General features: G+C 48.6%; 1 protein-coding gene across 7 annotated transcripts in view; it reads left to right on the top strand.

The window, feature by feature from the left end:
- MASP1 (MBL associated serine protease 1) overlaps positions 1–16,203 on the top strand; it is a 61,055-nt gene extending 44,852 nt beyond the window's left edge. For 5 of the 7 annotated variants that reach the window (XM_040481059.1, XM_040481063.1, XM_040481061.1 and 2 more), the window contains one exon: positions 1,939–4,436. In XM_040481059.1, the coding sequence (XP_040336993.1) occupies positions 1,939–2,822 (884 nt within the window). In that variant the 3' untranslated portion in view covers positions 2,823–4,436. Of the gene's footprint in view, positions 1–1,938; positions 4,437–8,304; positions 8,443–9,847; positions 9,962–10,855; positions 11,042–12,808; positions 12,877–15,082; positions 15,183–15,611 lie in introns of those variants that run through there. The other 2 variants (XM_040481060.1, XM_040481062.1) reach the window with 2 other exon arrangements.
- The last annotated feature ends 678 nt before the right edge of the window (positions 16,204–16,881 follow it).

Here is a 16,881-nt window from a genome sequence, read left to right as displayed (position 1 = left end):
AAGGGCCCTCCCTCAGTACCTCCAGTGCTCTAGAGTCTGAATTTGGCTTCAGTGCAGCTGAAGCTCTAGTTTTTCAAGAAGATTCCTTCATTCCAGGAAAGATTGGATGGAAAAGGGTAGCAGCCAAAAAGAAGGTCCCATTTCAATGAGCTCGCTCAAGGCTTGTTGCATCATTCAACCTCTTGAAAGGACAAAAGCACATCAAGATGAAAAGCAGACTTTAGTGCAGAAAATAAAACAAGAGTTAGAAGAAACAGGCTCTACTTCTGGCTCTGTCACTAATGACTTTGAGTATGTCACTTGCCTTCTCTGAACCTCGATTTCTCCATCTGTCAATTAGTGGTGCTCCAAGCTTCCCCAGCTCTGACATTGAAGAAAGGCACCATTCCGAGCTGGCTTTGTTGTAAGCATGAACTCAACCACAGGCATGTCCCTTACCAGATGAGGCCCTTTCGGCACTAAGTGAGTTGTTGTGCAGGGCCAGTCACAGATTGCCTTGGGATGTCACCTTGTAGGCTGCTGCTTGTAATTGGGAGTCTGGCCTTCAACTCTGAAAGACCAGGCCACAGAGAATTAGCAAAGGCCAGCTCTCATCTGGCCTGATGTGAAGGACAGAGTGCCTAAGGATCATGTCAGAAGCTTTTGGCATCAGGAAGAAGAGCATCTGAAAAACATTAGGTCGCTGAAAGCCTGACCTCCCAAAGTTGCCAAGAAAACACAAATATTCCTTGGTCTCTAAAGAATTGTTGAAAGTATCCAGAACCAAAGAATGTAGCCTGGCCATTTGCAACCAGGAGGAAGCCCACACTCACACCAGGCTCACCTCCCAAGCCTAAGAGCCCTGCTGGGAAGGCCCATGTGAGCTTGTTCTTGGCCAGCAGGGGGCTGGTACTGAAGACCCTCTCTGCTCATGGGCCAAAGACATTTGGCTGCAGGAGGCTGGTGGTGCATGTGCATGCTCGGGGTACAACTCAGTGGAACGAAGTTTGATCAGACCTTTCTTCTTCCCCTGAAGGTACTACATGGTTCCTGGGTGCAATGATGGGTGGCTCAGAGCAGAGCCCATGCATCATTGCTTGTAGATTATGCCACTTTCCCCTAACCTCGGATGCCCTGGGCATGCATTCATAGCATGAGTCCTTTAGGCCAAAGAAGAAAAAGTTACAGAGCCCGTGACCATGATCTGTATACGTAATGAGGTACTGTGGGATATGGGACAAGACATTGACCTTAGAATCTAGTTAATTCTCCTACTAACTTAATAGTCAGGTGTCTTGGGCTAATTGCTTAACCTCTGGAGAGTTTTACTCCCATAAAATGGGGACGGCCACGGAAAATGAAATAAAAATTGAGGGAATTTGGAATTTGAAGGATCCATGGAGATCATATTGGCCAACTGCTTCATTTAGCAGATCAAAAATTAAGAGACAAATTTACTTAGAGTCACACAGGACATAGGAGAGAGAAGCTGGGTCAAGTCCCCAGGTATCTTGCCTCCCAGCCCAGTGTTTCCTGTGACCCGCCGGACAGTCTTTTAGTTTCCTTCCATCGCTCAAAGCCCATGACCTATGGTTTTCAGAACTTTTCTAAGTACCCACAGCATGGGCCTCTTCTGGAATATGAGCTGGTCAAAGCTGAAAGTGATGTTGGCTGGAAATGATTCAGGATGGTGAAGCCCCCACACATGAAATGGTCTGGTCTGTCGATGGCACTGGCTACAGAAGGGCCAGACCATACACAGGCCAGATCAGAAAGACCTAAGTCGAAGATGACACCCGTGTAGAACTCTCCCAGGCTAGTGTGGCCCTGTGATGTAGAGTAGGGTCCCGTGTGGCATAATCTACAGTGAATGATGTGAATTTCTTTCAGCAGCTCTTTCCATATGTCTGACCTGACCAGTCTCTGTCTCTTGTCCCCATTCCCTCCTTCTCCTTACAGTGTGTGGTCAGCCCTCCCGCTCTCTGCCCAACCTGGTCAAGAGAATCATTGGGGGTCGGAATGCCGAGCCCGGCCTCTTTCCGTGGCAGGCCCTGATAGTGGTGGAGGACACCTCAAGGGTGCCAAATGACAAGTGGTTTGGGAGTGGGGCTCTGCTCTCCGAGTCCTGGATCCTCACAGCAGCCCACGTGCTGCGCTCCCAGCGAAGAGACAACACAGTGACACCGGTCTCCAAGGAGCATGTCACCGTCTACCTGGGCCTGCACGATGTGCGGGACAAATCAGGCGCTGTCAACAGCTCAGCTGCACAAGTGGTGCTCCACCCAGACTTCAACATCCAGAACTACAACCATGACATAGCTCTGGTGCAGCTTCAGGAACCTGTGCCCCTGGGACCCCACGTCATGCCCATCTGCCTACCAAGTCCTGAGCCCGAAGGCCCGGAGCCCCACATGCTGGGCCTGGTAGCTGGGTGGGGCATCTCCAATCCTAACGTGACAGTGGATGAAATCATCAGCAGTGGCACACGGACCTTGTCTGATGTCCTGCAGTACGTCAAGTTACCTGTGGTGCCACACGCTGAGTGCAAAACCAGCTATGAGTCTCGATCGGGTAACTACAGTGTCACGGAGAACATGTTCTGTGCCGGCTATTATGAGGGTGGCAAGGACACGTGCCTTGGAGACAGCGGTGGAGCCTTTGTCATTCTGGATGACTTGACCCAGCGCTGGGTGGCCCAAGGCCTGGTGTCATGGGGGGGCCCTGAAGAATGCGGCAGCAAGCAGGTCTATGGGGTCTACACAAAGGTCTCCAACTACGTGGACTGGTTGTGGGAGCAGATGGGCTCCCCACAAGGCCTGGGGGCGCTCCAGGTGGAACGGTGAGCTGACTGACTTCCTCAGGGCCTGCCTGCCCCACCCCAGCCCGAGTGAGTCTGCACACGCACTTCCGACGGCACACTCCACGTTACTCACCAGACCAGATGGAATGGAACGCGCTGTTCTCATCCTCCCAAGACAGCCCAGGGGCCCTGAGAGCCAGCAGTGTGGTATAGGAAAAGGCTGTATAAGAGACCTGGGTGCATGGCCCTGAGCAAGCCCCTGCCCCTCTGTAGGCCTCACTCTCCCCGGCAGCACAGTGAGGGAGACTAGACCTCTGGCCAATCCCAACACTCCTCTTTGGGAGCGCTTGACCCCGGTGGCCTTATGCACTCCTAGTCACTTACCAAACCCACTCCTCGCACTGTTGGTGTGCCCGAGCTGGGACCTGATTGTTAGAAAATCTTTCCTTATGTTGAGCTGAATGCTGAGTCCGTATGTTTTCCCTGATCAGCCCTGGCACAGACAAGTCTAGTCTCTTCTAGGGTTTTAGAAGACAGGGATCAGACCCCCGAGGCCCTGTCTCCTAGGGTGATGCCTTGGCATACTTTTGTTCCTTAGGTTTCTCTCCCAAAAGCTTCTTGTAGTCCAAGCCATATGCCTGTGTTCTCTATTAAAGGAATTTCAAAGGACAACGAGAAAGCTGGGAAGGTGTTGTGGTGACCAGGAGGAGGAGAATATCAGTGGGAGGCCCCCCATCCCTAATAAATTCCTATTGTCAATTCTGAACACATCATTTAGACCCATATGTTACTCTCCAATATCAGCTGACAACATGGGCGTCCACACCTGCCGCTCCAGACAAGCATGAGGCAAACTTCCAGCTTTGAAGTGTATCATCTGAAAGGGCGACCTGAGCCCCAGCCCTAGGCGTGGAGACCCAGCTGGATTGTTTAGAAAAAGAGAAGGCCCACACTGTGTCCCGTTGGGCTTCTGGGCAAGAAAATGGAAGAAGGGTGGGCTCAGGACGTTAGGAGTAACCCGATCTCACCAGACTGCCCAGCGTGCCTACAGTCTGAGCTCTTCAGAGAACCCACCTGGCATGGATGTTCAAAGAGATCCACCCCTCCGGTTTCCAGGAGCCCGAGTCATGGGAAGCAGAGACCTGCCCATGAAGACTTCTCTTGCAGGGAAGAGAGAGAGAGACAGCCAAGAGTGTTGGGTTCCAGTCCCCTGACTGGCTGTATAACTTCTCACAAATCACTTTCCCTTTCTGGGCCTCAGTTTCCTCATCTAGAAAAGGAAGACATCAGATCCCTCTCAGCGTTCTTCTAGTGCTAGCATTCAGTCTTCTGACTGCCAGAGCCTTTACCTGGCTCTCACAGGGCTGACTGTGTTCCTCCTCCCCAGAGCTTGCTTTTCTGGGGATTCTCCATCAGAGAAAGGCAGCCAGAGAAGTCTCTTGAGAAGAATTCCAAGAGAACATTGGGAAGTGTCCGCCTGTCCAATCAGTTCATGAAACACACTCCTATGTCTATGAACAGTGCACATAGAGAATGCTGTATTTTGTATATTTCATACCACAAGCTTCACTACTCTGCAAGGTGCCTCTGTGCTCTGTTTCTCCTGTCAGGGGTCTAAAGTGGAAATAAACCCTCTGTGGATAACAAACAGCCTTCATTCTGAGGTTTGGTTATTGTTGATGTTTGTGTATTTTGACCTTTTGAAGGAGACTGGCCCCTCATTAAGCTACTCTCTCTCCCATTACAGAAAAGGTACAACTTTTGTCATTTGGACATCATCCAAGAAAGGGTAAAATGAGGAATGGAGTCAGTTATGGACATGTGTCCCCCCGGGCTGTGTGTGCCTTCACTGAAGCACCTGTCATTTAAGTCCTGGACTTCAAAGAGGCCAAACTAGCATGCAAGACAGGGTCACGTGCATCCTTGTCTCACACAGGTGAAAGCAGTGAAGTGTTGTAAGAAGAGTAGAGATCACAGCACTGTGGGCACTTGAAGGCGGGAGAGTCACAGGGCTCAAGAGGATTTGGGGAGCTTTATAAACAGGCTGCAGAGAACACACCAGGAGACAGGAGAGAAGGGCCAGTGTGGATGAAGATCAAGCAGGGAAGCATGCCTGAGTGGAGAGGTGCATCAGGGAATCAGGGAAGGTGGAAGGAGTCTTAAAGGCCATACAATGTTTGCACTATGTCCTGTAACCAGTGACTCTCTAATTGGGAGTATATTAGGATCACCTGGAGTGCTCCTTAGAAATGCAGATTCCTGGGTCTCACTGGCAGAGGATTCTGAGGGTGGGCAGCACAGTGTGGGAAGTGGGGGGAGGGGGAAGGTGCTGGAGAAAAAGGTGCAAACCCACCAGACCTATGGCTAAGCCAGTGCAGATGTGGGAGCTGGGGGAGTTTAAAACATCCAAATGATGTATTCAGCAGGGCTCAGTGTATAGGCCTGGTGTGAAATAGTGCAGGCACGGAGCTGGTGGGGAGGGGGGGCACAGCTAACCTGCTCATGAGGGCTCTCCATGGATGTGCTCATGGTTTACCTTTGTTTGGGGTTTGTATCATAATGAAAATATCATGTTTTTTTACACTATTGAGAACTAAAAGAATCCTAAATTATGCTTGACATTGTATATGTAGCTGGTCTCGAGCACTATCCTGTCTTGTGTTCTAATGTGTGTCAGATTTTTACTATCCTCTAAATATTAGGACTTTATGTTGTGACATATCGAGACACTGAGGTATCATGAGGTTACATGGAAACCACCTTGTGACATGGCAGGGAGGAGTCACGTTACTCTCTACTTCCCCTGGTGATTTTTTTTTTACCAGCTTTAGGATGCAATCTATGCAGACCTTAACAGACATCTGGAATATCAGAGGGGAGAAGGTCACGAGCAATCCAGCTGGAGATGTAAGGAATGAATAAGCAAGAAGGGAATCACTGAGAAGTGAAGCCAGGTCAGAGATACCGATTTGGAATCCATCAGGGTACAGTATAGACAGTAGGATGGCACAGGAGACTGCTATTATCTACCAGAAGTGTCCAGAAGAATGGGCCAAGGACTGATCAAGGGTGCCACAGCATGGAAGGCATGGAGAGAAGAGAAACTCCAAGAAAGAGACCAAAAAGAGGGGTCAGAAACACAGGAAGAGAAGTGCTTCAGAAACCAAGGAGGCAGTATCAGGAAGGGTACAGTAGTCAACAGTGCCAATGCCACAGGACAGTCCGAAGCTAACCTCCAGGCAGGACACTCCCCAGGGACAAGGACCCAGCCTCTACTGTCCACTCAGAGGCTCTAGGAAGCAGGGCCCTGCTGTGTTTAAATCTCCAACTCTCCCTCCTCCTCCTCCTCCTCCTCCTCCTCCTCCTCCTCCTCCTCTCTTCTCTCTCTCTCTCTCTCTCTCTCTCTCTCTCTCTCTCTCTCTTTCCTTCCTTCCTCTCTCCCTCTCTCATTTCCCCCCTCTGTCTCCAGACTTTTCCTAGGTTTTATCGCTCTCTCTTGAGGCAGGCAACTATCCTTACATCCACTTTTCTCTATGACTTATAGTAAAAATTATATGATTATATACTTAGTTCTCTGGGTTTGGGTTCCTTGAAACCTACAAATCTTTTACCACAATCCTTGACTCTTCAAATGAAAGTTTAAATTTCCAACTTTGCTTTCTACTTTGCTCTTTCAAAAGTCAGAATTGTATCCAGCCTCACCTAAAACAATGGATGCTCAGCTTTAATAATAAGGAGCCAGAGGGCAAGGGGAATTCCTGGAGATAGAGAATATATGACAGAAAATTTCAAATCCTGTTTTCCTACACATGAAAACGTGTCTTTTGAAGTCCTATGTATGGGCCCAGAGTCATTCTACTTCCATATATTGTTGTGGATCTACTAAATGTCCAAATAGCCACTTTATTTCCAAGTGTATGCACAGTCTGCCACTTTCTTCTTCCAAATCCACCTCCAAAGGAGAGGAGAGGATGTGGAGACTAACTGTCAATTCCTCTTTCCATAAGTTTGGCTATGGAAGGGAGGAGAAGGAGAGACTGTAGAATGAATGAGAAGCCAGGAAAGTGGAAGTGCGATTTTAGGATGAGAACTTGGCCATGTTTTGGAGGTGTGGGCAAAGGAAAGATTCAAGATATCAGAGAGGGATGAGAATCTCCCAAGCCAGGTCCCCAAGAGTGTGGAAGTGAGAAGATACAGAGTCCAGAATTAGTTCTGAAGAGAAAAAGGTTTATAGACAGGGGAAGATGGAGAGAGAATGCTTGGGAGAGTTCCCACCCAGTGGGCTCTGATATTCTGCTGGGAGTGGGGACAGGACATTAGCCTGGGACATTAGCCAAGGGCATGTAGAACGAAGCCACTGGAAGATACTGAAGATGCAGTCAAGGTTAAAGCACATCCATCTGGGATTTCCCCAGCCCTACTCAGCAGCCTGGTGACAGCTACCAAGAAGGCAAATGGCTACCTGGATCCAGGGGCTTAGGGTATGAGTGCTCTAGGAAGTCACATAGTAAGAGTTAGTGGTGCTGGATGCGGTGGGAAAAGCCCTGAAGTCAGGAGACCTAGATTAGAATTTTGCCACTAACTCATAAAGTAGCTCTTTGCAAGTTAATTCCCTTCTTAAAGCCTCAGTTTCCTTAGGTGTGTGATGAGAGGGATAGACTAGATGGTCTCCAAGGCTGTTCAGCTGTAAGATGCTGTGTGTCTGTGTCTGTGAATCCAAGTCAGTGGAAACAATATGGATCAGGCAGACCCTTGGAGGGGTCTTCAACCCCCCAAGGCCCTGAGGAAGGGCTTCTCTGAGAAGAGATCCCCCTGGATAGAGCATGAAAATTCTTTATTAGTCAGGACTCTTTCATTCATGTAAAAGAAACCCAATACAAATAGCTTAGGGAAGAGAGAGAGGGCAGGGGAGGGAGGGAGAGAGAGTGTGTCTGTGTTATAGGCTCACATAGCTAAAAAGTCCAAATCACAAGACTTCAGGTATGGTTAGATCAAGGAACCCAAATATCAGGATGCAATCTCTCTCTTGCTTCATCCTTCATCATCTAGACTCACTTTTTCCCATTAGTAGCATCATTCTCTGAAGACTCTCAATGAAGTGATCATTGATAGATCTTGGATTACAACCAGCAGCTTAGCAACCCCAATAGAGAAAGGCCTTCTCTTTTTCTAATACGCTTAGCAAAATTCCCAAGGCCAGCTTTCATTGGGCTAGCCAGGGTTACATTCCCATCTCTGAGCAATTGTTGTCCCCTGAGGATGAGAGGATTTAATTCATTAGGTCTGGGTCACATTCCTATGTCTGGAAACAGATGTAAGATCGTTCCAACTCAGGACACAATGGACTAAGAATGAGGGAAGAGTAGACCCCAGAGGAAAACTGGGGTGCTGTTACTTAAAGTGCAGTGAATGCTGGGAAATCAAAAATAATAGATATTCCTAAAAGACGATGATGAGCTCATACCTCTAGCAAAGAGCAAGATGAAGCCCAGAGTGTGATCTGTCCCTCCCTCCTTTGGCTGCAGTGTGTGGGCTCCCCAAGTTCTCCCGGAAGCTGATGGCCAGGATCTTCAATGGACGCCCAGCCCAGAAGGGCACCACCCCCTGGATTGCCATGCTGTCACACTGGAGTGAGCAGCCCTTCTGTGGGGGCTCCCTTCTAGGTAAGGAGATGTGGAAAGGGTGGGGGACCCAGGATTCGAGGACTGGGTGAAAGTGAAGGGAACCAACCTTCATTCTAGAGACTGATCAAGATTTCTTCATTGAGAATCACTGTCCACACTAGTAGCAGGACCCAGGACAGTGTGGTAGGAAGAGTCCTTAACTGGAGCTAGGAGACATGTGTTCCTGCTCTAGGTTGCTCCTTCAGTCAACAAACACCTATTAGTCCTGGTCAGTCTCTGGCACTGGGAAGGACTAAGTCAAGGAGTCAGACCCTCAAACATGAATTACAAGGCACTTATGTGCAGCTCAAAGGCATGGTGACTAGGGCTGTGGGACTGGGGAGAACCAGGAAACTCACCCTGGAGAAGTCAGGGAAGGGAGATTTACAAAGGCCCTGAGTGCCATATTTAGGAATTTAGATCTATCCTGAAGGCTGCTGCAGATTTATAAACATATTCTGGAAAGTTCTTGCCGGGGTAACACGGATTGAAGGAAGAGTGAATCCAGAAGCCAGGAATTCAGTGAGGTAGCCATTGCAATTGTAGGGAGGGAAGTCATTAGCCTCAGCATGAGGACATGGGACAAGGGAAAGAAATAAGGCAGATTCGAAAGGATTAGGAAATAGGACTGTCAGGATTTTGCAAGGAGTGAACGTGGGTGGGAAAGGGAGTAAGCGTGGGAAAGAAATGGCTGGCGGCTCTTCCCACTGCAGTTTGGTCCAGATCATCAAAGATACATTCCAGCTCTGACATCATAGGAAAAATGAATAGCAACCTAGAGTCCCTGGCCAGTTCCTGGTCTGATCTCTGAGAGATCAGAAGGCCTGAATGGGTCCACATCTGCCTGGGCAGCTCCCAGGCTGCCAGCCTTGTCTCTCACTGACTCACCTTCCTGACAGTACAGTCAGGTAAGGACATGTCTGTGCTAGATCAGTGCTTTTCAAACTTTAATATGAATAGGAATTACTTGAGGGTCTTGTTAAAGTCCCCAGATTTTATTATAGAATTAATAAAGATTCTATTTCAGTAAATCTGAGGCAGAGCCCGAGAGTCTGCATTTCTAAGAAGTTCCCAGTTGAGGCTGATGCCTAAAGGGTAGCCAGCAAGCACAAGGCTTTTTGCGGACCCATCTTGGGCTGTCTGGAGTTCACCAAGCCCATAGGTTTAAGGGAGCCCTAAAATCCCATTGAAGATGCTCAGTCTTGGCCTCTTGGTTAGAATAGATAGATGAAATCACAGATTTAAATCCTCATCTTCAGATTAGGGTCAAATGAGTGTCTGAATTCGGGCTGTGAAACACAATGGAAAGGGGAAAGCCTGAAGTAGTCTGAAGCTCTCAGCTCAAGGCAATAGAAGGCAGGAGGGGGCAGTCTAGGGCAGTACATATGTACAATTCTGTTCTCAGGCTCCAGCTGGATTGTGACCGCAGCTCACTGCCTCCACCAGTTACTCAATCCAGAATACCCAGCCCTACAGGACTCAGACCTGATCAGACCTTCTGACTTCAAAATCATCCTGGGTGAGTGAGGGGCAGGCTGACTCCTGAAGCCAACAGTGGTTCCGGGCATAGACTGTGTCGTGTCCACTCACTCACTCACTCATCAGGGCAGGACACCCGGGATGAAGAATGAGCTAGAACTGGAGTCCAGAGGCCTCAGTCCTAGCCCAAGGTTATGATTTGCAGGTAGTGAGACCATGAGCAAGTCGTTGAAGTCCAGCCCTCAGTTTTTATAAGTAAAATAAGGATCCCAATCTAGATATTTTCTAAAGACACTTCAGGCTTCTATGAATCCATGGTTTCAGGTAAGTCACACACAGATGATCCAAGCTGACCCTCTCTTTTATAAAATCTAGACCATCAGCTGATTCAGTTCGGTTCAGCACAGACTTACCTACTGACATTACGCTGGGATCTAAGAACACAGTGTAATTAAGAGCCAGTTCCTGCACCCCAAGGAACTTACAGCCTACTATGAATATGAACACAGAGACCTCTAGTATGAGATAGGAAGCAGAGAGTCCTATAGGAGGGGAACAGATGAGGTACCATTGGAATTCACAAGAAAGAGACTTCTAACTGAAGAATCTAACGCAAGAATCGGGGAAGCTTCATGGAGGAGGGAACACCTGACCGAGGCACTGAAGTGTGATTATATAGTTTGGACATGTGGCAATGATCATCAGAATGAGGATTATAAGGCAATGGGATCAGCTCAAGAAGAAAGCCAGAGGTAGGAGCCCATGACTTTGCAGAAGTCAAGTAAGGGGATGGCTGGGAAAGGAGCAGTGAGAGGCAGAAAAGGGTTAAGGCTGAAAGCAGGCTGGATGGGACAGGGGGTGACAGGGGACAAGGTGTGATCTTACCCTCCATGTTTCCATTACCCCCATGCCTCATGGGCCTTCTCTTGCCCAGGTAAGCATTGGAGGCGCCGGTCAGATGAGAATGAACAGCATCTCAGAGTCAAACGCTTCTTCCTCCATCCCCTGTATGACCCCAACACATTTGAGAATGACGTGGCTCTGGTGGAGCTGTTGGAGAGCCCGGTGCTGAACGACTATGTGATGCCCATCTGTCTGCCCGAGGGGCCCCCACAGGAAGGTACTCTGCCGCACCCCTGCTCCCGCCTCTGCAGAGCAGCAGGTGCCTTCACAGGGACTTCTTCTCCAGCCCTGGGGAGGTTCTGGTGCCAGCCGAGCCTGCTGACCATGTCCGCGTGATCCCTCCGCTGCCTCCCCTAAAACAGCTAAGTCAGAAGCGGCTCCATGGCAGGACACAGTAAATAGGCAGGCTTGACCAGTACTGTAAATACTATGTCAGTCAGGATCCAGATGAGAAAACAGAAACCAGACTAGTTATCGCAAGAGAGAGAATTTAATACAGGGCATTGGAGGACTAGGGCAGTAAAGGGGGGTACTAATGCTAATGTAACACAGGTAGTACCCACGGGAAGAACCCACCCTTCCTGGGGCTGGGGGAACAAAGGGGGGAGGGGGCAGTCACAGGACCTAGAAACTTGGAAAGGGGACTCAGAAGCCCGAGGAGAAAGCCCTGTGCTGAGGTGCTGGGGAAATAGCCAGGGCCAGCCCCCAGGGCTAGGGCAATGCCAACAGTAACAGCAAGGCTTCCTGGAAATGCGCCCTATTTCTGGGACCCCCTCCTCCTCAACAAAGCACAACTCCCATTTTAGAGCCTCATCTGCAGCATCACAAAGCAGAGTAAAGAGGAAGCTTGGGCCCGAGAGACGATGGTTTCATCACCACACAGATTCAAAACCCCACCCTGCCGTTTCCCAATTGGGTGACCTTGAGACAGTGTTAGACCCTCAAGGCCCTTACCTCTACACAGAGGATAATACCCCATAGGGTGGCTGTGATATTTAAGTTCAATAATACACTCAAACACATCGGCTTTCTTTTCATCTTGGTCTAACCCCAGTAGTGCCGCATCGTAGCTAACCTTCTTCGGTTTGATCAAGTTATAAAACATGGCTGAATAGAGCTGAGCCAACGGGAAAGGCACAGCGATGACTCTGCTTTATCAGATGTCATGTGCCTACCACGTACCAGTTGCTTTGCTTTCGTTAATTTATTACTTCTAAAAGCCTGGTGAAGTGGTATTGTAGTCCCATTTTCCAGATGAGAAAATGAGTCCTCGCAAGGTGAAGTGACTTTACCCAAGATACGGTTTGTAAGAGGCGTAGTAGCTGGGACCAGAAGCCAGGTTTTCCCTCTTAACACCCAATGCTGTTTCCAGTGTCCAGACTCTTTTTCAAATGAAGAAATGATTGCTCTATCAGAGCTCAACCCATTTCCACACTGTCCCAATATTCGCCAACTCCATAGACTTCTAGAACATCAGGGCTGGGAGAGGTGTTAGAGAATACCAAGTCCAGCCAATTCATTTTGTTTTATGGACAGGGAAGCCAAGCCTCAGCAAGGGAGGGAGGTGAGGGGGCTCCCCGAAGGCAGCAGAGCACATTGTGGACTAGGCTGAACTTTTTAATTTCTCACCATTATTGATTGAACACCTACTATGCACCAGCACTGCTGGAGGCATGGGGATATAGCAGGGAAGAGAGAGAAAGCTGAGTCTACTAACTTAATGGAGCCTAAGTTCCATGCTAGTTGGGAGCGGGAGAAACTGGACAACAAATTAGCCAGCTAATGAGTCCTAGAAACAAATGTGCAAACCTCTATTGCAGGTAAGCTCCAACCCAGCAGTTCTCCTCTCCACCATGCTGCCGTTCTCCAAGGGGACAAATTCAGCCCTTCCTTCCCATGCAGGGAATGATAGGACAGCAAGACTCAACCCTCTGAGAACCCCACAGACAGCCTCTCTTCTCTCACTGTGTCTTCCTTCCTCCAGGCGCCATGGTCATCGTCAGTGGCTGGGGGAAACAGTTCTTGCAAAGGTTCCCAGAGACACTGATGGAGGTGAGGTTCAATTTATGTCCCATAGAGAATGATGCCTCTGCCCTGCATTGACCCTTTCTGCTCCATGTTCCCCTCAGGGATTTAGAGTTTTGGGTGAGAGAGACAAAAGGGGCCCAGACCCACCTCCAAAGTTCACTGGGACTTTGAACCCCAACAAGTTTGGTCTGTGTGTTCTACATGGGGCACTAGTCTCTAAACATTGTTCAGTATTTCCGTAACATATTAAAGACTCAGCTTATGGAAATTCTTCCAGAAAACAGCAGGCTTGGACACCCCAGAAGGTGACCCATCAGTATACCATAAAGATTCACATACCAGAGAATGGGCTAAAAAATGGGCTCTTGATGGGGCGCCTGGGTGCCGCAGTCGGTTAAGCGTCCGACTTCAGCCAGGTCACGATCTCGCGGTCCGCGAGTTCAAGCCCCGCATCGGGCTCTGGGCTGATGGCTCAGAGCCTGGAGCCTGTTTCCGATTCTGTGTCTCCCTCTCTCTCTCTGCCCCTCCCCGTTCATGCTCTGTCTCTCTCTGTCCCAAAAATAAATAAATGTTGAAAAAAAAAATTTTAAAAAGAATGGGCTCTTGAGAGCTGCAGTTCTTGTAGTAATAAACTTGACAGTTGCATTTAGGAGTTCACATTTATATCATTTCCTAAAAGAACACTGAACCAGAAGTAAGGAGCCATAGCCCCAAGTACTGGTTCCTACTAATTTGCTGGGTGATCTTAAACAAGTCATTTGCCTCTCTAGACCATTGTATAGTATCTCGAGCTGCAAAGTTAGGGGCAATGCTAGACGCCCCCCCCCCCCGCCCCAAGATCTGCCTGACTCTGACATGACTGGGGTTAGTGACTGCCACAGCTAATTTTTGACCTTTCAACATATGTTATTTTAACACACTTTGAAATTTCAGATTTGCAACAGCCATTCATCCTTTCCTTCATTAACTTCCAGGTACTTATTTGGTGCCTCCCATGTACCGGACGTTGTACTAGTTACTAGGTATGCAGGGGGGTAAAAGGACAGATCCTGTCCCTGGATCTTATAGAGACTGGATCTGCCCTTTTAGTCAAGTGAGGGGGACAGAAAGTAGTTACCAACATGATAAATGTGATGAGGAAGAAGTGCAGGAGGCTCCAGAATGTATAACAGGAAATCCAACCTCGTCTTAAGGGTACAGAAGGGCTCTCCAGAGAAAATAACCCTTTAATACCTGAACAATGAATAGAGGTCAGTCAGGCACTTGATGGTCTGCTGAAGATATGTGCTTGTGACCACTCTGTGCTTGTGACCACTCTGCCCTAAGTTTCTCTCCCCAGTGATCTGGGAAGACCATGGCCCAAGAGGGACCGAAATGACAAAGGTCAACAAGAAATATACTTTGGGGTCCCATGACCCATTCAGTTCTTGGTGTGGGTAAATGAGACTCATATGTTTCTTCATTTTATTCCAGACATCTGCTCCAACATTTACCCCCAAGCTGAATCCAGGGCAATAATAATCACAATACCTTACTTTTACGTATCAATTTATTGCTTCAGTTAAAAAGACTATTCCCTGAGTATTGACTCTGTCCCAAGCTATGTAAGTAGAAGTGGACAAAATACAAACCCAGTGTCCAGAAGCTCATACTACTGTGATGCCTGCTGTAAGGCAAGCAGTGGTAACCCCTATGGACTTAACATTTATCCGGTGTTTGTAATTTACAAACTATCTGCTTATTCATCTCCTCTTTGGACCATTCCATGTGATTCGTATGGCAAGTAGTGTGACTTCCACTTCTCAGATGAGGAAGCGATCTCAGAGGTCTGAAAAGCAGTAAGCAAACTATATGCCGCAGGTCCCACAGCCAGCAATTGTAGGGATGGGGGCGGGGGGAGAAGATTGGCCATGTTTTGTATACATTCCCATATTTGAAATAATGAATGTGCTAGGCAAGGATTATTACAGATGAGAAAAATGAGGCCCAGGGAGGGCAAAAGACTTGCTCAAGGTCGCACAGCAAGTTCATGAATAAGACTGTAGCAGTACATGATCTCCCGATTCTTCAGTGTTCCTTCACCTGCACAATAGGATAGTCTCTGAGACCAGGTCTAAGGTTCGACCTAAGCTCATCCAGGAAGGAGATGGGGAGGAGCCAGCTCTAGGGGTATCAGAACAGCAAGAACTCCTCAGCCAGGGGTAGGGCCAACAATGGCCTTATGTTGCAGATTGAAATCCCAATTGTTGACCACCGCACATGCCAAGAGGCCTATGCCCCTCTGAAGAAGAAAGTGACCAGGGACATGATCTGTGCTGGGGAGAAGGAAGGTAAGTCAAGAGGATGGCATACAACAGGGCACCACCAGCAATGGAAGGACTGGAGATCGTCCAGTCTTTAAGGCTGAACAGAGGAGGACTCAGAGAGGAATGGGGGAGGTCACGAGAGGAAGGATTCCACTGGAGAATTACACTGCATCAGAGAAACGAGTGCTAAGAAATTCCCATCATTCCCATCTCCAAGCCCAAGGATTCCCCTATGAAAGGAGAGTCCCGAACCTGCCGGCAATAACTGAAATCACTGAGCTCTCGGGAGGCCGGACAGAACTGCAGAGTCCAGGTTTGGGTCACATGGTCTGTTGCGCCCCCTCGTGTTCAATTCTCTGAACTGCAAGTCAGATGTAGGGAAAAGGAGGCTCCTTTGGATTTATTTGGGGCTAGGAAGAGGAAAGCTTTAACATGCATCTCCTTTTCATTTAGGGGGAAAGGACGCTTGCTCAGGTGACTCCGGAGGCCCCATGGTGACCCTGGATAAAGCGACAGGCCAGTGGTACCTGGTGGGCACGGTGTCCTGGGGCGACGACTGTGGAAAGAAGGACCGCTACGGAGTGTATTCCTACATCTACTACAACACAGACTGGATCCAGAGGGTCACCAGGATAAGGAATTGAATTCTGTTCCTCACCCCCAACCGCCTGCCCCGGGTCACTCAGCAGCACAGGAGAATTATCTGATGCAAGATGGCCACCCCTCACCTTTCACCCATTTCGTTCAGCCCACCCATTACTGGCCAATAAAGAGGTATCTCAGCCCCCTCTCCACACTCTGTAAAGGAGTAGAGTAGCTGAGTGATCAGAACACAAGGCTGAACCCAGGCCCTATCACTTACTGACATTGCATCATTGGGCAGGTGGCTTTACCTCTGAATGGCAGTTTCTTTGTCCATATTATAAAAATGGCATACCTTACCTACCTCAGAAGAGTCTGATGAAGATAAAATTAATTAATATATACATAGCACTTAGCACAGTGCAGACATAAGTCCTCAATAAACATGACTTAGCAAAAGTCATTGTGTTTACCAGGCAAATGAAGTTCTCCCACAAATCCCGTCGGGTCTTAAGGCTGCTCAGTGTGTACCCTTCCCCTCAACCTTGATCATCTCCTTCGTATGCCTGCAAATGTTCCATGATTCTTTGCTACCGTGCACTTTTCTCAGTCCCAATCCATGTTCCCCATTAAAAAAAGAAAAAGTGACAAGTTTCTTCGTCCAATAGCCTGTCCCATAGCAGTGCACTTGTGAATGTGAGCTGGACACGAAACTGAGAGAGTGCCCGAGAGAAGCAGGACGGGAGGAGGGGGGCAGACCAGGAGCAGTGGACTGGGAAGTCAGATGCCAGCTTTTACAAATAGCTCTTCCCCCAGCTCCTGTGTGGCTCTATGCCAGTCCCTGCCCCTCATCTGAAAGGACCCTCCCAGCTCTGACAGTCTAAGATCCAACGAAGACATGTTTCTCTAATGAGATGAGTTGAAGCTGGAGTAACCAAAAGGCAAAAATTACTTTAAGGTTCAACAGAGCTTTGAGGCAGACCCAAAACTTAATCCACTGCTCTCCCCATCCCTACCCCGTCTACCATGCCCTGGTTTCCAAGAATGTCACCTAGCAAAGTGCTAGCCAAGGGAACTTTCCACATTCCAAAGCAGAGCATCTGCTCCTACCCTTCCTGGGAACCTGAGCTGCACAAGGTCA

This window comes from Herpailurus yagouaroundi, unplaced genomic scaffold (genome assembly GCF_014898765.1).
Source record: "Herpailurus yagouaroundi ecotype Mexico unplaced genomic scaffold, PumYag 159, whole genome shotgun sequence".
Taxonomy (NCBI): domain Eukaryota; kingdom Metazoa; phylum Chordata; class Mammalia; order Carnivora; family Felidae; genus Herpailurus; species Herpailurus yagouaroundi.
Note: the sequence above shows the minus strand (reverse complement) of the source record. Positions and strands in the feature narration are given on the sequence as shown.